At 39.6% G+C, this 26,144-nt stretch overlaps 2 protein-coding genes across 2 annotated transcripts in view; one reads left to right on the top strand and one right to left on the bottom strand.

The window, feature by feature from the left end:
• Positions 1-21,129, bottom strand: part of nell3 (NELL (neural EGFL like) family member 3) — a 30,884-nt gene extending 9,755 nt beyond the window's left edge. The window contains exon 1 of the mRNA XM_005730473.1: positions 21,083-21,129. The gene's annotated coding sequence lies outside the window, so the exon portion shown is untranslated. The remainder of the gene's footprint in view (positions 1-21,082) is intronic.
• On the top strand, positions 153-26,085 carry apbb1ip (amyloid beta (A4) precursor protein-binding, family B, member 1 interacting protein). Its single transcript, XM_005730470.1, has 14 exons — positions 153-347; positions 6,659-6,718; positions 8,068-8,155; positions 10,127-10,416; positions 12,511-12,588; positions 14,234-14,393; positions 19,828-19,949; positions 20,935-21,009; positions 21,110-21,253; positions 21,719-21,829; positions 24,364-24,462; positions 24,544-24,664; positions 24,784-24,845; positions 25,078-26,085. Exons 2-14 carry the CDS (start codon positions 6,659-6,661, stop codon positions 25,666-25,668), a joined length of 2,001 nt encoding a protein of 666 aa, XP_005730527.1. The 5' UTR covers positions 153-347; the 3' UTR covers positions 25,669-26,085.
• The last annotated feature ends 59 nt before the right edge of the window (positions 26,086-26,144 follow it).

A 26,144-nucleotide genomic window follows, 5' to 3' on the forward strand; every position in this document is an offset into this window, starting at 1 on the left:
CTCTCTGTCCCCGTTGGCACAGTTACAGTACAGTGCCGATAAGGAGCACTGTTAAGGAGAGGATGGATCAACGCTGCCCAGACAAGAGTGTTGTGAAAGTGCTGAACTCTGTAGCAGGAATGCAATGACAGGTCTAGACCTGAACTTCCGCATTAAGCAGGAAGAAGCCAACAGTCAGACAAATGCAATCTTCAATCTGCTCGCACACCCAAAATCTGCCTGCATATGACTTTAATTTTTGGTGCCAAGCTTAATTAGGGAATCGTCTTTCGAAGTGGAGCTGATGTCCATGAAGCTGTTATCTTGAAACTTAGTGGCGAAGCAAAGGATTAACACATTTTAAAAAGGTGAGTTTCATCTCTGTTTGGATGTTGTGCCTTTGGATATAACGGTAACAACCGAAGCTGCTTTCCGCTGAACGCAGAGCGAGAACATTGTTCGTTGATGTCTGAGCACATTACAAGTGAGGATTGTGGTGGCTGTTGTGCTGAAAAACAAAACAAAATAAAAAACAAATGAGAGATTTGTTTGTAATATATGTATATTCAGCTACAGCAGAATAATTTAGCTTGAGGACGTTATGTACAGATATGTTGTAGATGAGAATCTTAGACATCCTGTCAAACTTTGTGAGTTACAGCGCGCTCTGATAAAAACTCTCAAAAGGTTTTGAATTTAATAGTACGAGAAATTAAAGAAAACTCTTTTTAGAAGATTTTTTTTTACCATGTTTTAATTTGGTAAAAAGAATGTAAGTTCATATCTTTCCAACTGGGTGGACCCCGCTATCGTCTCATAGTGCTGCATGACTCAATAACCACATGAAACTAATAGGGCCGGCCTCTCATATTAAAGTTAATAGTGCTGTCAGTTTGTTGTTGATGAGGGGAACATTTTGTATATTTGGCTTGTGGCATTTTTGGTTTTAAATCATGTCAAAAAAATATGAAGTGAATTTGTTATGAGTTTAACTGAACGCATTGCTTTCAGAGCGATGGATTAAAAGACTTTTGGTCAAGGGGGTGTTTGCTTTTTCTAAGAGATGTTAAGCAAGAAATTTTATTAAGGGTACTGAGTGCAGTAGGTTTGAGTCTGATTTGAAACCTGCTTCAGCAAACATTAGGGTTCTGATTCATTTTCATACTCTTCAGTGGTTTGTGCCTGCTGCTCAACCTCTAATTTGCCTACTTTGCAAAAAGAGCACATCAAGTCTTGTAAACACATCTGCTTAAGAGCCTAGCACAGAAATATGATCCGATCATACGAGGGAGAGTTTCTGTATGTTATGGTAAACACTGGAGTTGATGTCTGCTTTTGATTTTCTACCCTGGAGCTACATATGTGTGGCATGTAAAAGGCTGAGACATGTATTTGAGATTATTGGGGGAGGGAAGGGGGGAGGGGGTGTTCTAGAGGCTATAAGCTATGAGGTGCTTTTAGATTTGCTGTTTTTTATTATAAAAAGTACAACAGTACAGTTGCCGCTTTTCACAAAGCGCTCATTTGACGCCCAACAATAACATTTAAGAACGCCGATAGGTCACAAATGCCTTTTGTCTGACAATAAAATAGTGAAAAGTGTGAAGAGACAGTGGCACAGTTTTGTGAATTGAAAGTGTGAAAATGTGACTAGAAGTTCACAAACATGAACTCTGTTGCGGTAAACTGATATATTGAAAGGCACATAAAGCTACAGAGCTTGCAGAGGAAAAATTCCTGGTGTTATTAGTTTGGCTTCTTTGTAGAGCTATTACTCATTCATAAAAGGAACACTGGGGTGACTTTGAATAGTTTAGCTGTTCTGGTCTTCAGCTTTCAAGTTTGCAATTTTTTCCGGTTACTGATGATAAAATCTTTGGCCAGATTTCTTTAAGAATCCTTTAAAAGTCTGATTTTAAACGGTGCTTTAATCATGGCCGTTTCCTTGTGAGGTATTATTGACTATTTGGTCAAATGTAGGATTTACTGTGTTTTCTGTGAACAGCCAATTTATACAACTCCACAGATTGTAGAAATAATCAGTGTAGCTTCCAGATCTAAAACGCATTTGTTCTAGTAGCCACCAGGGGGCGACTCATCTGGTTGCAAAATGTTATGTTTTAAACCCTCATTTAATATAATGCAACACTAACTTTATTCATTATGTTTCCATTTATAGTAAAGTAGATGCTGAAGTTGGGTATATTTCACAACCTGTCAACATTGTGTTTGACAAATTGCTTGTTTTCAAATTCACAAACAGCTACTGTAACTAGGTAAGCTCTGCCAAAGTACACCAAACTCATCCCCTAAAGCTTGAAAAGTTAGAGTACATTATATTCATTAGTTTCTCTCAAAAAAAAAAGTAAAATTTCAAAGGTGGATTTGGTCATCTTTGACCAAATCTAGGATACCTTCAAGCTTCAGAATCCCCCATCCTTTAGGTCACGTTTGAGTAAAACTAATGAGTCCACCCATAATCACACTAGTGGTGCTACAATGACTCTGAGGTTAACACCTTTATCTGTGTATCAGCTGCAGGATCACACCTACAAATAGCACAGAAAAAGTCCATTCTTCACATTGTGTCTGAGATATCACTCCACTAATGCACACGTCTAAGACACTGAGGAGGGAGTGTGTTAAAATTGGGTCGATTTGTTTTCACCAGCGGAAGCCGTCTTGTTTTCATGGTCTGTTCCTGCCGCTTCTCACTTCTCCTCGCTAATCTGGGAGCGGTTCATTTCATGCATTTGGCGTCAAAACACAGCCTCTCAGCAAAATCTGATTGACTGACTAAACTTCTCTTCCAGTGACTTTAAAACTACTAACAAAAAGTAGCACCAGACATTCAGAGATGGTGCGTTCTTTTACTCGAAACGTCTCACGCTGACCACGTATAGGTGAAAAAAAGTGACATAATGAGAACTGAGGAAGCAGTACCATGAAATTTGCAGGCAGCTGCTTGTGTCACCATTTCCGATACCATTTCAACATTGCAAGTTCCAGGAAGTTTACCAGTTACCACTTCCTCCTGGGGGTAAACCGTTTGTGTAAAAGGTGGAGGATTGCGCTCACGTGCTATAGCAGTGAGCCCCACATATGTACGTCACATGGAAATTATGGTGCACAAACAAATTCTATCAGTGCGCAGAGGCGTTTCAGTTTATGAACCGTGCGATTTGATATATGACACCAGAAGATTAACAGTTTCTCGTGAGCTTCCAACACGCAGCATCTGTTAGATGTTTGAAACAGTATTGATCCTGTATAAACTCCTTCCTGGAACACAATCAGTCACTCATGTCTCCTACACAGTGTCAATGAGAGATGTACCCCTGTGTCTTTTAATTAAATTCCAGCAATTTATTTTTTTCATGTTGGATCTAAATGTCATTAAACACATTCCAGACTCTGTGACGAGTGAAAGCAGGGAGTTAAACTCTGCAGCATCGCCCAATATTTTCCTCTCTAATGGACGCTACCACGCAGCAGAGAAAAAATAAAGACTAGAAGATAGCAATGCAAACATCTGTGCAGAGAATCTCACTGCATGAGTTAAACCAATTAGATTAGGGCTGATTTAACAAAAGAGGTTGCAGCTACCCCCACCCTTCCTCTTGCACACCCAGTGAAACGCTTTTAATTAGTGCTTAATTCACAAAACCAGTCAGAAATAAGAAGAAAATGCATTACATAACAGACTCATACACGTTGTCATGCTTAGTCACCCTCTAAAGACTCATACAGAGGCTGAAAAAACACAATAATAGGGTAGCTCTTTGATGCTAAGCATTCTTGCAATATGAGGTGTGGCTTAGACACAGTGAGTACAGCGCATCGGTTTCTTAATCAGTTTAACCACACCAAACTTGAGACTAACCCCAGCAATTTATAACTGACCTGAGGCAAACCGAAGCTTATATTCATGCAGTTTAATCACAGTCCGTCAAAACGAGTAAGCCAGCAACACTCGGGTTAGCTGGTAAAATGTCTTGATTTAAAAAGTGTTGTTTTTAAAAAAAAGGTCGCACTTATTTTATTGCTTTTACTTTGAACATATTAACAGTGAATCAGGTGTTACTCAGTAACTGTGCTGCGCCATGCTGACATTGTTGTGACGTCAGATTACAATATTGAATAATCTGCATAAAACATTATGCAAAGTGGAGCTGTTTTTTTCACATTGACTCACATTGAGATGTTTAGATAAGCTGGATGTGTTTGTCATCGTCACTCTATCTCAGAATGATACAAGGATAAGATCTGGCTGAAAGCATTAACTGCAGCTGAGTGTCATATTCTTCTTTTATATTGTTTCACAAATGTACAAGTTCTGACCAGTGAGATCTTTTGACCTGATGATGGTGCTAAATGCACTAAAGATTCAGACTCATTCTAATTCATTAATAACTGCATAGTCTGCATGTTAAACAAGAATATTTATATCTTTCCCTTCAATCTCTTCAGTAGATACGTAGTAAAAGTCATGGAAATCGGTGATTAATTTTAATGCAGTCTTTCTGGTAATACAACCAGGCACAAGCAAATGCTTACATGTTATTTTGTAGCATTCAGGTCAGTAGAAGGTGAGAAGGTGGAACCAGTGAATCCGGATGGTTTACTGGTCATGAAACTCCTCTAATGAATTAATTTAGTAGTGACAGCTTCAGCAGTTACCCACTCATACCTTATGTTAACAAGCCTTTAGTAATAATATATTTGCAGTCATGTGAAAAGTAGGCCACTACCACTATCCTCTTAAGAAGTAGCAGCCAGGTGCTGCTAACCAAATGCATTTGATTAACTGATCATGAGCAAGTAGGAGCATGTCTACAAAAGCAGATCTGAACTCTTCAGGTTTGTGTTAATGCAATGCCAAGGGAAAAAAGACATCAACGGTCATCTTAAAGAAGCAGTTGTTTAATTGTCCTTTAGTTTGTGAAAGGTTACAAGGCCGTTTCCACACACTCTGAAGTCCATCAATCTACAGTGAGAAAGATTATTCACAAGGGGATCGTTTGAATAATCTTCCCAGGAAACCATCACCCTGAGGTCAGATCATGCAATACTCAGAGAAACTCCAAAAAGAGCTACACCTCAAACTCTACCTCAGTTAGCATGTCAGTTAGCATAAGTTAGCAGAAGACTTGTTTGCATGGGTTTCCAGGAGAAAGCCTGTTCTATTTAAAAACAGCATGGCAGCACTGTTTAGTTTAGAAAATTTGCATCTGAACAAACCACTCTGTATACAGAAATATGATCGAGTGTGTGAGGCCATCTGCCTGACACATGAAGCTTGGCTCGAATTTTGCCTTGAAATAGGACAAAGATCCAGAGCACAGCACCAAATCTACAACAGAATGGCTGCAAAAGAAAAGAATCAAGGTGTTGCAAAGACCCAGTCAAAGTCCAGACCTCAAGTCGATGGAAATGCGAGATCTTAAGAGAGCGGTGCATAAATGAGTGTCTTCAAACTCAAAGAACTGAAGCATTGATGTAAAGAAGAGTGGGCCAAAGTTGCATCTTTATCAATGAGAGACTGATAAAGTCATAAAGTTATTAGATTAGAAAAGATGGTTCTATAATTCATTGATTTATCGGCTGCACTTCATTTGCAGTACAGTGGTCATTATCAGAAACATGCTATACTAGAAGCAGAAGAATTAGGAGAGCCCACATGTAAGCAATATAAAGTAAGCTACCATTAGCACCACTTTAACTGGATGAACTCCCACTGACACCTTCAGTGTTTCTGTGGTACCACTCACGTACCAGCATATGAAAACAGGGACTCTGTTTTGACTGCACATTCCAGACCATCATAACATTTGCTTTGAGAAAAGAGGCTTCAAATAATACGTGCAGGGGAGACGGCCTACTGTGCATAATTACGAATGTAAATCTCAAGCGAGGCTTTCGGAGTGGTTTTCAAAAAAGGCGCAGTGACCACGGTGGCTCCTCGGGCTGTTACTCTGCTTAAAATGAAAAACATAACCTTCATTATCCTGACATTTCGCTTCATCCATCCACAATGGGGGATGTATATAAATCTGTACCAGCCTGATGTATGAGTCCATTTTGAAACTTGATCAGCAGTTAAGAGCAATTTCGAGCTAAGCACATTGTGGAAGCTTGCATACTTTATGCTCTTCCACTTTCCTTAGGCATCATAATGTTGCATGCAGTTTTTTCTTCTTCTTCTTATAATGATTCAAACAAACACTCATCATACAACACGAAGCATGATTTCAAAATCCAGATTACTAAAGGACACAGCATAAAAAAGTCAACTCTGAATATGACAGAAAAGGCAACATAATATTTACTCGCTGCTTCACTCACTTGCTCCAACAAGAGACAACATGTTATGGCAAATAATGACTGCCTGCAGTTATGCACACACACTTTGTTCCTTCAAGTCTGGGTTGGACATGTTTCGCAATATAGCATAACCTGGGGAAACGTATTACATCTGCAAATACTTCACAGCAAAGTAGCAGCACTGTATCAGCACTCACTGCCTGCACTTGCCTTTAACCATGCAAATGGACATACCGTCTGTTTCATCTTCATCATTCAGTGCAGCTCATTAATACATATTATAAATATTATATTTTTTCACATTGGAAATAATGATAATTTCTATATCTGATTATTCTATTGATTCTTTCACCAGATGGACGACATTGACGCCATGTTCAGCGCCATGCTGGGGGAGATGGACCTCCTCACCCAGGTAACTTACCAGCCATTGTTTGCTTATATATGTTTATATATACTTATTCTATTCTTGTTGCTTTATAGCACAAAATACCCTTAGAGCCATCTTTTCAAAACACAAACATTGAATATGTAGGTAATTTTCAGTGGATGAATAATGTGATAGCTCCTGTCCGTTCTGGTGTGTATAGCAATTTACAAATGGTAAATGGTCTGTATTTGTATAGCGCTTTACTTGGTCCTAAGGACCCCAAAGCGCTTTACACTATACACAATCATCCACCCAGTCACACACACAGGTGATGGCAAGCTACATTGTAGCCACAGCCGCCCTGGGGCGCACTGACAGAGGCGAGGCTGCCGGACACTGGCACCACCGGGCCCTCTGACCACCACCAGTAGGCAACGGGTGAAGTGTCTTGCCCAAGGACACAACGACCAAGACTGTCAGAGCCAGGGCTCGAACCGGCAACCTTCCGATTACAAGATGAACGCCCAACTCTTGAGCCACGCTTGCCAGCTAGACAAGTTGTAGCTGTGACAACAAAATAAAACAAAGACAAAACCAAGAACTGAAAGAGGAAAGAATGAGTGGATGACGCGTACCCAGGCGCACCTTGAAGATACATTTTTCTGCTTCTTTTTCTGTCACTTTTTCATCTCTTTTTCTCCATTTAAATTTAAATATATTTAAATTATGTTGTATAGAATGTATTAAACATGACAGGATTTAATATGATACCAATATAAAGTAGCAGAGGAGCTTGTGCCACTACCACATTTTCTGTTAATGAAAGGCATAAATCTCAATGTTCATGCAGCACATAGACAAAAATACATTTTTTTGTTCAAGCTGCCCGTGATTAATTATCTCGCCTAAGGACTTAGAGATACTTTTCTTCTTCAGAGAAGATGACAAAGTAACAAAAACCCACCATCCTTAACTGAGATGTTCGTGACTGAGACGAAACACACTTTGTGGTCATGTAAGAACCATAAATACCACCCTTTTCTGGAAGGGTGGGTTAAATGGCAAAACCCAACCGAGTAAAGATTACGCCTTTTTCCCCCCCCCTTTTAGTAAAAAACCCCATTGATCATGATCACTTTAATGTTTTCCATCTCAGTTCTTCCAAGATGGGGTGTCATATTGTTCATGCAGTGGGTACACTCTCACTCTTGCCCCCCAAAAGAAAAAAAATACAACTCTGTCCTCTGACATAATGCTTTAGAACAGTTTGGTTTCAGAGCGCTCAAACATGAAAGTGTGCTCCTCTGCGGTGGGGGGTGGGGAAGTATTTTGGCTGTGCAGAAATTGTATTTGCGTTCTTACAACCACACTGCTTTCTTCATTCTTTGTCTCAGAGTCTTGGAGAGGAAACGGTGCCCCCTGAAGCTCTCTCCGGCACAAAGAAGGAAGTCAACTACTCCATCGGCTTCACTGACCTGAATGGTGACTTCACATTTTGACATTATGTGTAGAAACACTACAAAGAGCTGGGCGTTGAGCTTTTGTGCAGTGTCAACACCCGAGTTGTGCAAGGGTGGGATGTGTCGTGTGCTTGCTCAAATTAACAAGAAGTAGCATGGAAATACACAAAATAAAAAATAGAAAAGGTGCACTTCCTGGCAACTGAGGGCACAGATTAAAGTCTAATTACTCACTGTTTGCCTCAGGCTTTAATAAGCTAAAAAAAAAAAAAAAAGCTGCAATAATGTTAGAACAAGGTCACAATATCAGCTGGTGTTAGCATTTAACTTTCCCTTTTTCTTCGTTCATTGTAAATGCCATTAAATCTTGTTAGAGTGAGTTGATAGGCTGTGCAGCACTTTATAACAAATGCCTGCCTTGAAGGACTTTGCAAATGGAAAATGTCCTTGATATAAATAAACTATCAATCACAACAAATGGCTATGTTTTATAAAAGACTATAATCTACATGCGCTCTTGCAGCTCAGTAAGGCTGTGCCCAAATGCACGAGTGCAAACTGTTAATGCCATCCACTTTAAACTTAGCAAATGTATTACTGGGGACCAGAGTACGTGCAGCACAGAGTGAGAGGTAGATTAAATAAGGTGCTTTCACATTTGCGCTAAAGGGTTGCTAAAAGTTGCCTGCTCCACTCTGTGTGTAGGGTTCAATCTCACCATCAACACACATATCGTTAGCTTCATAGCATAAGTGCCTAAGTCATTTTTTGGTCAAATTGAGATTTTTGCCTAACTTTACTCCCCTACCACTGCTGCATCATCCTGTCCGTCTGCCTATGTCATCACAAAAAAATGACTTAGGCACTTATGCTATGAAGCTAACGATATGTATTTGGCTACAAATTTAACCATCAAAACAATGTGCAAAATTTTTAATCTAACCTTAACGTATTTCTATATTAAGATAAGACAAGACAAGACAAGACAAGATTAGATAAGATAAGGGGTCAGGGGCCTCCTGAAATGTTTTAATCCTTAGGCAGAGGTGTAAAAAATACTTGGAAAAAAAGGGGGTTGGTCAAAGAAATTTTGAGATGTTATCAGTTTGATCCTCACATGATCCCACAAAGATAGTTGAATAAGTACATGCCATTATTTTTCAAAAAATATTTCTCAAATTCTATGTATCTGTAGTTAGCAGTGAGTCGAACAAAATTCTGTCTCGAATGCAAACTTTAGCGACCGTTAATGCAATTGTAATTGTAAACGCAACATCAGACTAGATGCTATAATTGCTCTGTGTGGGATGATGTTTATGCAGACTGGCCTAGTTATTAGGGGGAGATACATAAATAATAAATGGTCATACAGAGCTCAACACTCAATTACTAACAATACAATTATTATAGTAAGATTTATTTATTGTCTTTGGTTTCCTGTGATGAGCAGTTCTCCAGAGCTGCAACCCTTACCTTGAAAAGCCACAGTCACACACATTAGTTAAGTGAGAATGGCCTCAGAGCTGGACTCTTTTCATAGCAGTAACTTTAAGCCAAAACAAAGTAATCCAGGTTGCACTCGCTCCAAATCAGCAAAGGCAAATTATTTTGACTGGTCTATAACATACAGTTACTTTTCTTTATAAATGTGTTAACTTAATAATGCTTTGAGGAATCTAAATACAGGACAGCCTACAAAAAGCAAAACTAAAATTTGCATGCAGACGAAACTGTTGCTTCCTCTACTGAATTCTGAAACTTGATTCCTCAGTGGAGCAATATTGGGAACATGAATGAGGAATAAAATGAAAGAACTCCTTTCATTGACTTTGTTTAATAAAACATAACTGAAAGGGGAACTTGTTCAAAAAAGGAAAGTTCTTCATAATTAGGGAAAAAAGGCAAATTGCTTTGAAAAAGGAACAAAAGGAAATTCTATCCAACAATATTCTCTATTGAGTTACTTCCTGACAAAATGTTTCTGTTTCACCAGAGTCCCTTCATGAACTGGAGGGCAATGACTTGGACGCACTCATGGCCGATTTGATGGCTGACCTCAATGCAACGGAAGAGAAATTGGCAACAGAGATAGAATGCTTGAAGGCACCGTCAGCGTCTCAACCAGACTTCCCACCACCGCCCAAGAGCCTGAGCATCGAACCTGCCCCATCGCACATTTCACCGTCATCTGCAGGAAGCAGAAGCAGCAATGTTAGCACTCCTGTCCCTTCTGCTGCCTCCTCTTTAGCACCTCCACCTCCTTCTGGTGCAAAGCCCACAACGGTGAGTGAGCCCACATGCAGCAATTCTGCAAGTTTAAACCAGAGCATTAATCAAGGCTTGAGAGAGCTAGTTTCGAGGGCAGTGCCACAGGTCAGAAGGAAGAACCGTTTGTTGAGCTCCTGGTAGAACGAATCAACAACGTCACAATCTTTCTTTTATTTGCGCATGTCTTGGTTTACCATGAGTAAATGCTTTATAAGCCATGCGTGACAAGACAGTTTTACAACAAAAACATCACCAGTTTCCAGCACATAAATTTAAGATGAGTTTTGTATGTTTTTGTGAAACCTGGAAGAGTGGTATTGCTCTTAACGGTGAGATCATAGCAAAGTCGTTCCTGGATGGAGGCATCTGTTACAGTTACAGAGACGTGTGAGGCGAAACAGCCGAGGGTCTGTCTGGAACAGATCAAACACATACGGCAATGAGAAAAGTGTAACAGGATCGATAGCAAAGGTTGGGCTTGGAGTAAGGGAGGTAAGATGTGACAGTTTTGGAGGGGGGAAGGTAGACGGGAGCTTATTGCTTTAGCAGAGGTTGTTACCTCATCTGTCTGAGGTAAAAACACCAGCTGTGCTGAGGTAGCGAGTGCGTCACTGTAAGGTAGACGTGGACGAGTTCATTAAAGTTGCAGTCAGGATTTTCACGGGTGATTGCATCTGGAGAAAACAGTACCCCAAGTTAATTGAGATCTAGCAGGTAGGATTTAATGTCCGAGATGGAAGTCTTGCATGGAGATTTCAACACCCACACAGGAGGGGATGAAGTGAGAGCAAGACATTACACCTCTTGAAAAATGTTGAAGTGCTACATCACAGAGATAGACTTGCTAGAGTTTGATCTTCTGACTCGCCCTTGGGACCCTTTCTGCAAACTAGAAGTACGTGTCATTACTTTCTTTTTGACACAGATACGACTGTCTTTGCACAGTGAAATATGAAGCCACAAACAGCAGCCAGAAAAGTTAACCCTAATCATTGGATCTGTATACAGCTTTATGCAACATAAACCTCCTAAATGATGTATAATGATGAGAGCTATAGAGCTGACTGGAACTGGTTCTATGGAAAAAGACTTTGAGTCGGTCACTAATGAGTCACAAAGGTCTCTAACCAAACAATCACATTGTGTATTGTTTCTAAGGCCTGAATCCACACATGTAAACACACCTGAGGCTACACATAGGAGTGGTTCCACTTGAAAGTAGGACCTAGGTGGGATGATAGGCTCAGCCCCCAAACACTTGACTAGTGTTTGGAAGAGATTGTGGTTTTGTTAAAGTAAACAGTTTTACAGCAGTAGATAATAATAGAAAGCTCCATTTTCTGAGCTTCCAGTGGTGGTACTGGTGTACTAGTGTTGAGCTTTGCTTCATTTAAAGGTGAAGATATACTTTACATGCTCTTATTCGCACAGATGTTACGTTCTGCCTTACAGTAAAATGAGCTATAAGTCATAACAGTATTCATAAATGATCTAGTGGGTCATTTTCACATTGAATCACACCTTGAGAGTGCGTCACTGAGGTTGCTCCTAGTTCAAGTGAACTGCAGTAATCTCATTAACCTACACATGTTGTTAACCTCAGAACACCCCATAGAGTGTCATTATATGGAGTAATACTACATAATGCAATTAAGTAAGAGTTGTCTGCTGGGAACTTTGTGTTTTACACCTTTGATGTACAATATCCCCCTCCTCAGCATTAGCCCCGTTAAAAATTAAAAAATGACTCACAGAGATGTCTCATGCTTTCCTTTTTTCTTTTTCTTTTTTTTTTGTTACAAAACTGCAATATTTTTTGTTGTGACTCACTTTATATGATAAGAAAGGAATTTTTTGCCAACCTTTATTTTAAATTAAAAACAGTTTTCCTTGAAATTGTATATTGTCGAACAAATACCAGATTATAGCAGGATACACCCTAAATAGGTCGTCAGTCTGTTAAAAAGTGAATTAACACATTTCCTTTATGATTGTGAAGTTTGTTAATTTTCTTGTTGGTGCTTACATTGTACTTTTCTAAAAAAAAAAAAAAAAAAAAAAAAAGTTGACGACCATGTACCATCTCATCCCTGTGCACATCTTATTCAGGAGGAGATCGAGGCGCAGATGAAGGCAGACAAAATCAAACTCGCTCTTGAGAAACTAAAGGAAGCTAAAGTTAAAAAGGTAAGACAAGCAAACACCGACTTCTTGTTTTGCCCTCTGAGCTGACGTCCACTGGCAAGAGTAGAGACGTATAGAATTACAGCTACCTGAACATTACTGTAAAAGAGTTAATGGTCAAACATAGCATGGGTTTCCTTTCCTTTTTTCTCTTTTGGAAGAGCCATCAATCACAGTAATGGATGGTTACTTTCATCCAGCCAACATCCCGCAGGACAGCGTGGTTTCCTGTTTGGGGGTGATATGTGGACACTTTCTCATCTTCAAAGCAGCATTCAAAAGCTCAGACATGTGTTCTTGCATCCAAAGCTACACTTTCAGAGCAGCAATTTTTACACAAAACCAAACTAGTTTCACGCAGATGGCATGCCATTCTTTTATCATAGATGACTGTGACTGTTACGACTGCCAAGTTTTACTCTTTTACTCGTGATTTGGCTCTTCGCAGTGACCTAGTTCCCTGTTAAGATGGTAGTTACAAATTCTTAGAAGTGAAAACTAAAAAGGAACTTTTTCTAAAAAGCCATGTGTGCGTGTGGAAGCTGAGGAAACACAGGCCACTTTCATATGGATGTGTGTCTCTGGGTTCATAGAAGAGATACAGAAGTGCCAGGTGCACTTCCAGGAATTTCAGCAGAAAGTGGTCAAAGGACCACAAGTTTCAGATAAGCCCACTGGTTTCTTAGCATGTTTGGGGATATTTTTTATAAGATAGCATCTTGGGGAGAGGAAGTGCTAGGAGGAAAATTAAATTTCCAGCGATAGTTCATTCAACCACATGTCAAAACCCGACTGTTTTTCAAGGAAGGGTGAAACTGAGTGACTTGTGACCTGAAGCTCTAAATCCTCTTGTGATAACATCTCTGAAACCCCCATTTTTATGACAAAAAGCAAGCAACTGGCTGACCTTAGTGCTGTGAAACTCCTCAGCTTTTCCAAAGCAGGATTTCTTACCAGATGAGAGGAATTGTGAAACCACATGAGCCTGCAGGGGAAAAAATGCTTTGCTCTGGGGCAAAATTAATCTCATCCAACACTCTGAGTGAGGTGCTAAGACTGCAAAAAGACAATAAAGAAGAAATTACAGCAAAGCTCGAATCAGAAGACAGAAGTGCTGATGCTCGAAGTCTTCCAGTAAAGCTAACGTTAGGAGACAGAAACATCCATTTACTGTGCATAACCTGTAATTAAACTGGCAAACAAACAAGCTGCATGTGCATAAAGGCTGGATTTAATGTCTTACACCTGCTGCTGTCCAACATGTTGAAAACCTTAAACTTAAACCTTTTGCTCTGTTTCTTGCTGGGAGTTAGATTAAAAGATGCAGGCTAAATCTAGTTAATGCTAATCTATACTGTAAATGGCTTTCTATGAATACTGTGAATGCAGTTCTGTACACAAGATGAAGAATGTGCTCGTTTGTCCAAAGATTACAAGAAGTATACAGTAAAAATGAGCTTTAACTCTTTTGCTTTGGCAAGCTAAGGTAAGCTAATCCAGTTTGCCATAAAAATATAATTTTTAAAATCTAAAGTTGTGTCAAGAACACCAGAAAACATCACTTTTATATACTGGAATGATATTTTTTGTGCTTGTGTGGTAAAAAAAAAAAAAAAATTTTTAAAAGCTGTGTTTTTCTGTTTGACAGTTGGTGGTGAAGGTACTAATGAATGATGGCAGCTCCAAGACGCTGATGGTCGATGAGCGACAGAATGTCAGGGAAGTTCTGGACAACATGTTTGAGAAGTCTCATTGTGACTGCAATGTGAACTGGAGCATATGTGAGACCAACCCAGAACTGCAGCTTGGTGAGTTACCATAATATAGCATGTAAGCTACCATAGAGTAGATGCTATACAGTGCTATGTTGATAGTGTTAACTTCTTTTAGGGTCAAATGACTTAGTCTGATGACCGGTCTGAAATTATCTGACAACCATCGGTTGCTAGAAAAAGATACATATTCCCTGACCGTTTCACAAAAAATGCTCGTGACTGGTTTGGTCAGTAACAAATTGCTGTGGTTGCATCAAGACACCATGGAAACACTTGCTAAGTAACCACTGAGCATTAGTGAACCAGAAACAGAAACCGTCATGCAATTTGAAATGTGTTGACAGTTTAGCTTTTATCTTGAAGGTGATTCTCCACTTCTGGTTTCTGTTACACTTTAAAATTTTATTTTACTACTGCTCGACAAGTCAGTGTCTTACATGCAAACTATGGACAGCCATGGCAACTATAACAATCATGAGGAGGTTTTTAATGACCAATTTTATCAGCCAGCAACCTCCAACAGCCACTCACTAACTGGTCAGGGGTAACAGACTGGTGGTTGTATCATGGTCAATACAGGAGACAGTTCTTGATCAATGTGAGCATAATGTCACACCAAAAAACTCTATAGATGACTCTTTGTCTTGACCTTTAACCCCTTAGCAGTCCAATTAGTCCCCTAAACCATCCAATGTACCGTGGGCGGTACGTCCGACTGCTAACAGGTTAAAATGTTCTCTGAATGGGTTTATGGGCCAAGTCACTGATTTTTATTCATAATGACTGAAAAGTTATGTCAGTTTTGTAAATTTTGATTATTACAAGCGTCAGAAAGGAAGGAACCCTGTAAGGAGTCTGAAGTTCAAATCTCAGGAAATGGGAAATGCAGCCGCAGTGTTGATGGAACCTTTATGGCCAATGATTTTAAGGCACCATTGCACTATGATTCAATATGTAGTTATTTCATAAGATATTTGCCATTTTAAAAACCCGCAGACAGGTTAAGTGTTTTCAGGGGAAAATAAGAAATCTTTCAGTGCAAAGAAAAAGACGTTTGCGATTCGAGGAGCAGTTTGGAATAAATCAAAGAACTTGATCGCACGAATGAGTAACTACCTAAATGACATTGGCAGAAAATACAGAGAAAGATGTCAAAGTTGTGCTGACACCGCTTCACCGACAAGTGACATCTGGGTAATTTAGTGCAGAAACGCCGCGGCAATAAGCAATAGCTGAGCAGCAAATATATCAACAAAACCAGAAAAACACAGTGGTGGTATATTACTGTGTTAACAACGCCAGACTTCAGTGTGTTTTTATATGAACTGTCAAACTGTCTCAAACACACTCACACACAAAAATATACACTCACTGTACAAGGTGGGATATTTCATCCTGGTCGAGATGATGGACTGTGTTTTTATTGGCACGGTGGCAGCCAAACTGCACCGAGCTCACAATGAAACACTGATCTTACTCCCATCCATCTCTTTCTTGCCCTCCTCCTCTCCTTTATATTTATATTCTCTGTCGCTCTCTTGCTTACACTCACACGAGGAGTGTAGACAGGTGGGTTTAATTTGCTGTATCGGACACTGTCAGTCATCCTCCCTGTCATGCGGAAATAGAAACCTTATGATCTCAGGCCTCTGTCTGAGCTGTCTGTGCTATATTTACTTCGGCTGCTGGGCTGCACCTCCATTGGCGGTACCATCTGCTTTTTGTGTTTTCTTACCACTTTATCAGATTTTAACAGAGATAACTGGTGTTTTTAAATAGCCATTTTCTATATCATACACAGAGATTTGTTTTATTTCATCCTGAAGCAGTTTTAATCAAATACTGGTGGTAAAACCATTAACTTTTGTGAGCAATAAAATATGAGTCGTTATCATTTTGCTTCAAAGAAATTTTATATGCTGTTGTGACGCACAAAATTAATGGCTAAGCGTTGAATTATTCAATTTCTTATTTTAAATTTGAAGATGAAGAATAAGAACATGTTAATCCACTGCAGTTTACATCTTTAGACATTCATCATGATTATATAACTTTAATAATATATTATTTTGCTGGGGACTGTGGTGTGTAGAAAATATTACTCAGAAACAGAAAAATCCTAAATTGTTAATGACTGTTTTCAACAGAGGATAAATACACATTTTTGACAACATGAGAGGACAATGGTACAGAATAATAAACTTTATCAGATTGGGATATATATCATTAGGTTTTTTTTCATAACACTTGTTTTAAAAACGTTTTCCTATCAAAGAATGTGTCTGTTAAAGGGTATAATACATGTAAAATAAAAATAAAATCTTCAACTAAGACTTTACTCTTGGTACGGATGGAATAAATCAACAAAGCACTCTCATATATATATCATACTGTACATAAAAGATGGACAAAACCACTGTGACATCACCTATTGGTTTAGACTAGATTGTCTAGATTGTCTTTTTCACAATAATTTTTAAATAATTTTTCGGACATTTTTGCCTTTGTTAGATAAAACAGGGAAGATTAGACAAATGTGGAAACCCAGTGAGCTAAACTACCAGTCATGACATTTACAAGTGAAGGTGGAGTGCTAAAGGTATCAGCTAAAGCTAACTAGCTTGACTGAACCTGCAATTTAGTTATAAGTGTCATATAGAGAAAGTAATAAAGTACTAAAATATCACTCTCAACAACTCTGAAAAACAATTCTTGAATGGAGGAAATTAAATTCACAACAAGCCATATTATTTCTCAAATAATTATACACAAATGCTCTTAAAGTAACAAATTAGATGAAATGATACCTAGCATGTAGATAGCAGCTATGCTAATATTATCACCAACCTCTTATTTGAAGCAAACAATGCAAACGTCAAGGCTTTGTACAGTTAATACAGTACAATACAGAGTTTTTGTTGTTGTTTGTTTTATTTTTATACAAGGCATGTATTTCAACTGTAAATTTGGGCATATTACATCAGCCACTGGATTTAGCCTCTCCATTCTGAGCTTCAGCATTAGCTTTTTGGCTGTCAGCACACTACATCATGATAATGAGAGAGACATGGCTTCGGAAAGATATTCCAGACACCCTGAATCAACTAGAAAGTTTTTTATGTGTACAGGGAGGGGGATTTATGTGTGTCTTCTTCTTTTAAAGCAAACCTCAAGTGGCCATTAGAGGAACTGCAGGGTTTAGTAATGTTTTTAATCTCAATTTCAAGTTAAATTCCTCTTCCTTCATTTTGATTTATATTCCCACTTCTATTTGCACCTCATGATAAAGATGACATATCTGTGCTGCTGGTGCAAAAAATAAGAGCCGACGTGCGTTTTTCCCTTTGGTCAGCACTAACCAAATCATAGTTCTTGGCTTAAATTAGTCGTCTGACACACAGACTGCTATCTATAGTGTGCCAGCCATGCAAGAATTCCTCTGTGTGCGCCATTTGACTCACAGGCACAAGAGTGTTTGGGATTTTGTGTCACCTTTGGCTAACTGCACAGAAAAACAGCTCCAAAATGGAAACAGTTAATTCATTTTTAAACCCTTGAACATTACCAACACTGCAGCTGACCTTTAATCTTCTTCAGCAAAACGTCAAAGCAAATCATGCCCAATAAACAGCCACAGAGCTCAACGAGCAACACCAGTTCTCCAGAAAATCTCCGCTGTTATACATTCACCCATGTGCTCGCCATGCACACTACTGAAAAGCACCATGTGGTTAATGCAGTTCAAAGGGACTTTTACTCCTAATAACTCACTCCAGCAAGCAAAGTCACACCATCCATTTAATGATTGTAATAGTCAAACTAGTCTGGAACCCTGGCAGCAATTTATTTAATGCCTACCTCTGCCTCAGCTGGTAACCCATAATTTGAGACCAGGGCTAAACTACATTCAAAGGGCCAGTATATGATGGAGATCTACAGCACCAGGCATGTGGGTGGGCAAAGGAGGAAAAAGGAGGAGAAGGAGGAGGAGAAGGAAAAAGCTCTTAATGTGTTTTGGAGGTTTAGTACCATTTAAAGTCCTGCCAGCAAATGCTGGAGGTTGGATTTTATTGGGTCCTCCGTTAATTCAGCTCATTTGAAATAGACAATTGTAAAGCTGTGCGACTGACTTTGAAGCAAGTGCAGCTGATTTAAAGATTTCGCGATGGAGTGATCTACTGCGGCGAAGCATTTGTTTTGACTTGCTTCATGGCACAAAGATAAAGTCTGGCGTGCTTTCTGGTTTGAACAATAGTGCACCGAGAAAGTAAACTGGAGACAGTTTAATCTTCCAAAGTGGCTGAGCCAAACTATATCTCATGGCTGATTGAAGAGAGATCAGCTGGATTTACTGCAGAGATAGAAAGAAATAGTGCTTTACTTAAATGTGCTAATAATATCTGACATTCAGAACCACCACATGTTGCATGAAAGGACCAGCATCTGAGAACAAGGGAATAAAAAATAAATTCCTTCAGCGTGCTTTTCACCTCCGGCTCTGAAGACCTTGGACTGCTTTCTGTCATTTTAGTTTAAAAATGCAAAAGTGGGAGGTTACTCTACAGTTCCTAAAAGCATGGGGAAGACCAAGGAGGAACTTGCAGAGGCTGCTATGCATGTATAGCTAAATATATTAGCAAAAAATAAAATACAGAAGCTGTTTATGTTTTTTGGTTTTTTTTTCAGAGCAGGAAAAGAAACGTATTGCTCTTTGAACCTCAGGCTGCTTTAGCTTTGCAAATGATGACTGTGTTAGAAACAAAAAGAGAACTACTTGTTTCCTTCCGTTGAATTTAAAACGGACCCTGATGAAGGTTCAAAGCAAAAAAATACTAATCTCACAATACAATTTTTTTTTAAAATAATGGACTTTTGTCCTCACCAGTCATCTAATCACATCCATTTAGATGTGAGCCTTTCTTGACATTTCACAGGGTAATAATATTCTTTATTTCCACTGTTGTCCAGTGACAGCAGGTATAAATTTTACTGATATATTAAATAAAGCTAAAATTAAGTAAGATGAAGCACCACATGGATAAGCTCCAGCATTAAAATCACGGCTTTTAAACACTTAATTAGAAGGTTTCTTTTTCTTTACTTTAGCTTGATACTTGATACTGTGGACATATGTGTAACAAGATATTGAACTACAGTTTTTTAGGAAGTAGACAAATAACATATCAGAATAGAGACTATAAATAGCAATATGTGTGTCATACGCTTGAGAGACTCACTCAGGTCTGGCTTAAAGTCGTTCTGGCCCTTTGGTACCTTAATATTCTCCAGTTCAAGCCTCTTCATTCCCCGGCGTGACTTTGCATGGTGGAATTTCAAAAGCTAAACTATGTGAAGAATCTGTCATCTCATTAAAAAAACAGTACATCAAAATGACTCTTCTCCAGCAATATTTCACTATGAATGTGCCAGACTAATAAGTTATACATCTATTCTTTTCTTTTGGCAGAACGGGCGTTTGAAGACCACGAGAACCTTGTGGACCCACTCTCAGCGTGGACAAGGGACAGCGAGAACAAAGTACTCTTCCAAGAGAGACCAGAGAAATATGAGGTTTTCAAAAACCCACAGGTTGGTCTACTTCAATAGTTTCTCTTTTATAAAACGATATGAACCTCTATAAATGAACACTGATAATAAGCAGCGTTCGTGTGGGATCTCACACATCCATTGGGTGAGATGTGGTGTGGCTCCTTATTCTTGGACTGAATTTGTGCAAATCTATCTGCACGTTGTCTCAGCTCTGCGCCGTCTGGTTGTTTTCACCTTCTCAATTAAGCAATGTCTTTTTGTCCTTGCGGCACGACCTCTTACGTTTATGTCCACACTGCAGTATATCAAGCGAAACAGCTTCAGGCAAAAAAAAGGAGATCTTGGCATGTTTGTGATACAATGAGACCCTTTAATATCTTACAGTATTTAATGGATTCGGTCTGTTGGCAGAGGCAAACAGCTGGGTTGGAAAACCAGCGAAGATTTTCTCGTTTTTAAAGTATTCCATCATGTCTTCCATGTCTTCCAACAAAAGACAGATCTCTTTCATACAGTATGTCCTTATTCATTTACTATTTGAGCTTTTGACATGAACTACCAAATAGATTTTCCCTCTGGGCTTTTCCTCACAATGAAAACATACTGGCTCGGACTATGATATGACGCCAAAGTATTTCACTCATACAGAGACAAAAGGGATTGAGACCCCGATGTTTTTTGTTTTTTAAAGGTTATATGACTTCTTCTGCTCTTTTAGAGAATGATATCCTTTAGTTTAATTCCTTAACCCTTAAAACCTTGAAGGTAGAGGAGCTAAAACTGCTCGTTTCAGACAGAGGATGAACCGACAAGCTGCATCAAGGCCCAGTGAGATAAATAAGCCTTTTTCTGAATTGTTATTCATGCAAACCTTCTTCATATGATTCCAAGAAGAAAAGAACTGAGCTGTAAATAAGTCTAACAGGTCCAGTTTAAGTTGTTTTACAAAGAGGGTGGCCTAACCAATAAACCAACATGCCCGTCCCTAAAGCAATAATTCAAGCACTTTGTTTTGTTCCTGCAGAACTTTTATCTGTGGAAGAAGGATAAGACAACTCTCAGAGATATGAAAGATAAGGACAAAGAGTTATTAATACAGGTAAAACACACTCACATACAACCTATAGGTGTAACATCATCCATAAGGTGACTTTTTCCTATTAGTAACTTACCCTTTCATCCCCTCCTCATCTCTGCAGGAGAACTTCTGCGGGACTTCCATCATTGTGCCTGATCTCGAGGGGGTGCTGCATCTTAGAGAAGACGGAAAGAAGTCCTGGAAGCAGCGGCTCTTCCAGCTGAGGGCCTCGGGAATTTATTATGTGCCCAAAGGGAAGACCAAGGTCAGGAGTCAAAAGGAGAATGCAAGAGAGAAAACACACGTCCAACTGCTAATGCTCTGATTCAGCCGGCCTCAGACATGCTGAACAGAAGTGGTGAAAGATGAAAATCCCACAGATACAGAGATATTTTTGCTATGTCAACTGAAACCCTAATGAAGTGTAATATCAAGTTTTTTCATCTTTCCAAGGGACTGTTAAGAGTCTTTCAGCTTTATTAACCCCACTTTTGTGTTATGCACCGCTGGATATAACTGGGGTTATTACTCCCCCTCTGATACCTGCAGTGTACTTGCCACATATCTCAGATCTTTTGGCAGCTCCTGCTCCCAAATAACCATTTATGCATCACATTATACCCTGCTACTGCATCTGTAGGGTAGATATTGAATTTAGTTGGCACAGAAACAGGTAAATGGCAAAAAAGAAAAAACCCAAACCGAACAATCGTCTTTTGTTCCCTTTCAGTCGTCCCGTGACCTCGTCTGCTTCGTCCAGTTCGACAACGTAAACGTCTACTACGGCAAAGACTTTAAGAGCAAATACAAAGCTCCAACTGACTTCTGCTTTGTGCTGAAGGTAAGGCTGCATATCAATTCAGCTCGCTTCAAAGCCACACGCCACACGCCCTTTCATTGTGGACCAGATAAACGCAGAAGCTGCAACTTCCTTCACACTGTGTGCTACACTAAGTGCTGTACTATTTAAAAGATGCTAACCAAAGTGGTGAGCGTGGCAAGCCCTGCAGCTGCCTGCATGGCTGGAAATTTTCAAAAGCAATTAATACTTCGATTTAAAGAAGTGAAACAGCACCGTTTTGTCCTATTTAGTCTCAAAAGTGGCAAGAATTTTAAGAAACTTCCTACTTCTTGTAATCATTTACACAAAAGTACTTTTTGTCTATTTAAGAGTGATTTTAAAGTGTAATAGTGGCAGTAGTTTGAGGTACTTACAGTAATCATTTAAGGGTAAAAAATGCTGACGGACGCAAAAGCAAGAATTAGATGGTTTGCTGGTCAGTGTTAAAGGGATGTGAAAGTCTGCTTTTTTCTTTTCCCCTATCTTGTCTGGGAAACACTAGAATCAGCAGATCCCATTAGACTAGATGTTGAGGAGCAGAGCGAAAAGAGCTTAGAGAAGCAAAGAAACTGAATTAGTTTCAAGTGAAAGACAAAATACTCGAGGCTTGGGTTGAAGGGAATAAGGCGCTGCTGCAAGGGCAAACAGAAAATTACCTTTCAGAACTCCAGCCAGGTTTCAACTGGCCTCCTTAACTTAAAGTTAAACTTACAAAGTAAATACAGTAATAGCTGAAGCTGTTCTTAGCTGCCAGAATGTTAAATTAGCGTTTTGACAGATTGATGAGGTGGCGTTTATGAGCTGACAAAAAACTGCTGCAATTCAAGGACGACAACAGAACAATTTAGCCTCATCAATTTGCTGTTAAATATTCAGAGGAGCAGCCGGAGGTGATCTCTAATACCACCCCCATTATGAATAACCAAGCTTCTATAACTCATATTGTGTCATTACAAGGTAATTTAACTTCGGCTTCAGGGAGGGAAACAATAGACTGGGGGAATTAATGTTACAGTAAGTGTTTATGGTCATAAAGTTGGCATATGTGGATATCTTCTTGCATGGAAGCAACAACAAAAGCAAAACGAACATCAGCCTTCTCACTAGTCGCAATAATATTGAATTACATGATCCATCGGAGGACTGGTTTCTGTTCACACCTGCAAACAGAAATATCCCACAAAACAGGAAGTGAATATATATATTTATTATTTATTTGACTTGCACCAAACGATCTGCTTCTAGACCCACGCTGCCCCCTTATGGCTCTCTGTAATATCGAGGAGAAAGTAAACAATAGCAACAAGTAGGTCACAGTGTAGCAGGTTTAGCCTGTCGTTGCCTCAAAACTAGCTTAGTGTGCATTTAATATAAGTGACTGTCAATATATTTAATTAAGATAGGGTTCCTGTAATGAAGCAGATTTGTGCAGTTGGGTTTTTAGGACATAAATTATCATGGAAACTTCAAGCTAATTTCTTGAACTCTTTAAAATCTGTACATCTGAGCATGAAAACAGTCATGAAGACTCATAAATTATTAATGCTTTTATGAGAAGATGAGACCCTGCATGTGCATAAAACTGTTCAGGGTTTCAACTTACAATCATTTTAAATCCTGATCAATCTGCCAGAATGGACACGAAGGAACTGGACCACTTACAGAGTTACACCAGCTGTTCAGCCATGGAAATCCATACCGTTAAGCTCCTGGTGCGCAGTTTTTGTGCTGATGTTAATGTCAGAGGAGATCTGGAGCTCTGCACTTACTGAGTCACCAGAGCCTTGGCCACTTGTACAAACTATGTGCCTCAGCAATCAGTGAACTTTATGTGGTTTGACACTTTGTGGCTGAACTGCTGATATTCCTTGTTTGCAGTTTGCAATAATCCCATTTACAGCCAATGGTGGAATATACAGGAGAGAAGAAATTTAATGAATGACATGAAAGACCTTATATTTAATGGTAAAATAAGTCCTAATTGGCTATGGGTTGTTAATTTCAGTTGTTAAAGTTGTTAAAAAACATTTCTTTGGACATCGTGAGTTTAATTTAGAAGGTGGGATTGATGCAATCCGGCTGATCACTTGCCACATATACATAACATCTACAGGAGCCATGAAAGCCTCTGGTCCACAGTTTTTGTGCTAATGCTAAAGGAGCTCTGTAATATTATGTGGTCTTGCTACAGTTTCTAAACACTACAGTTTGTAATAACATAACTTACAGCTGATCGTGTAATATTGAGAATGGAAGATATTTCAGAAACGAATTTGTTGCAATGGTGGCATCCTGTTGGAACATCCAAATTCATCATTCAAATTCAGTGAGCTCTTTAGTAGAGAAAAAACATCCTTTACAAATGTTTGTAAAGCAGATTGCACAGTTAGGTGCTTGATTTTATACACCTGTGGTGATGGGACTGAAAACACAAGGAATCAAAGATTAAAAGGTGTGGCCCAATGTTTTTTCCATGTGGTGTTTTTGATTGGCTGATCAAAAACGTATAAACGTATGTGGCTTTGCCTCTGCAGCATCCTCAGATCCAGAAAGAGTCTCAGTACATAAAGTACCTCTGCTGTGATGATATTTGGACCATGAACCTTTGGGTGACTGGAATACGGATTGCAAAGGTAAATATGAAAACTGTACAAAATACAGTTTTTCCTTAAGCAAAAATACAAAATCGGGTTGTCTTTTTCTTTTTCTTCAAGTACGGCGCATCGCTGTATGAAAACTTTAAAACAGCAGAGATAAAGGCTTCTAACTCTGTGTGGACGAACCGCAGCACTCCATCGAGCTCCAATCAATCAACGCCCTCACCCACAGTCAAAGGTAGCATGACATGCAATTTCTCCTTCACTGATTGTTTCATTGATCTGATGCAGTGATATTAGCACACACTTTTTCACTTGTACTGAAAGTTCACTTGAGTGTTTCTCTTCCTCTTCCAGCTAAATCACCAAACCAGGCCAACGGTCATGCTACCAAGCCGCAGCCAGGACCTATTTCTCAGGTAAACAGCACTTCATCAGAAGGGAAGCATTGGTTAGCCGTTATTGTGACTGTTTTTATAGTTTAGTCTATAAAAACAAACCATGCATAGGACAAACTGAAGCTAGCTCCTACATTTCCCATAATGCCATCAACACCATTTATCCAGTACAAGCCCTCTCCTCTTCTTTTGTTTAAGAATCTTTTCCCTTCCTGTCAATCTTATATCATTCAATTTTATTCTAACTTATCAGAATCCAGCTCCACCACCACCACCACCATTAGCCGAGGTCCTCCCCCCACCACCCCCAGACCCAGTGCTCCCTCCTCCTCCTCCTCCCATGGCTGCCAAGACTGCCTCAAAACCCACCCCCCCAAAGCGGAATCAACCAAACAACTTCCCTCCACCTCCACTTGATATGGACAATCTCCCTCCTCCACCACCACCTCCACCCACTGACGACCACTTAGAGGCTCCGCCAGACTTTCTTCCACCACCTCCTCCAGCTACTGGCTTTAATTCACTGCCACCACCACCTCCTAGTTTTGGTGGCGTGGACCACTCTCTGCCCCCGCCACCACCAGATCCAGTGTCTTTGCCACCACCTCCACCTGACCCAGTGTTTGTAGCTTCTGGGGCTCCACCACCACCACCACCACCTCCTCCACCACCACCTGCTGCTCCTGTCACCACCCTAAGACCAGCTGTGAGGACCTCTGGGTCACTGAAGAAGGTTCCTCCAGCTCCACCAAAGAGGACTGCACCAACGCAAGGAGGCGGAGGAGGTGGAGACTTCATGTCAGAACTGATGCTAGCCATGAGGAAGAAGCATGCAGACCAGTAGCCTGAACAGAGAACTTGTGGACTATAAATACAGAATGAACTATGCCTGCACAGCCAACAACTTAATCAGCCTTTTCTCAAAGATGAAGCTAGTGGAGTTCTCTGTAGATTTCCCCCTTTAGTCATTCATCCTTTTTCTGAACAGCTTCCAAGACAAAAACGAGTTAACCTTTGAAAAAAAGTTCAGTTTTGAAAAGCATTTGAAAACGTTGGGCTCAAAAAGACTATTACAGTTTGCTTTGTCATGCTGTTATCATACTTCCATATTGTATATATATTTGCATACATAGCTGTAAATACTGTAAAAACACAGTCATTGTGTTACCAGTAAATATACAAGTTAGATAGTTTGTTTTCATTTGACTCTTCAACCCACCTAAATAAACCCTTGAATCTCCTGGCTGTGCTGCACCATCAAGATCTGTATTATTAAAATATGTTGTTGCTTTGCTGGACAAGTCGTCAGTCTGCCGCAGG

The sequence above is a fragment of the Pundamilia nyererei genome, unplaced genomic scaffold (assembly GCF_000239375.1).
Source record: "Pundamilia nyererei isolate P.nyererei 1_Seehausen unplaced genomic scaffold, PunNye1.0 scaffold00037, whole genome shotgun sequence".
Lineage (NCBI taxonomy): Eukaryota > Metazoa > Chordata > Actinopteri > Cichliformes > Cichlidae > Pundamilia > Pundamilia nyererei.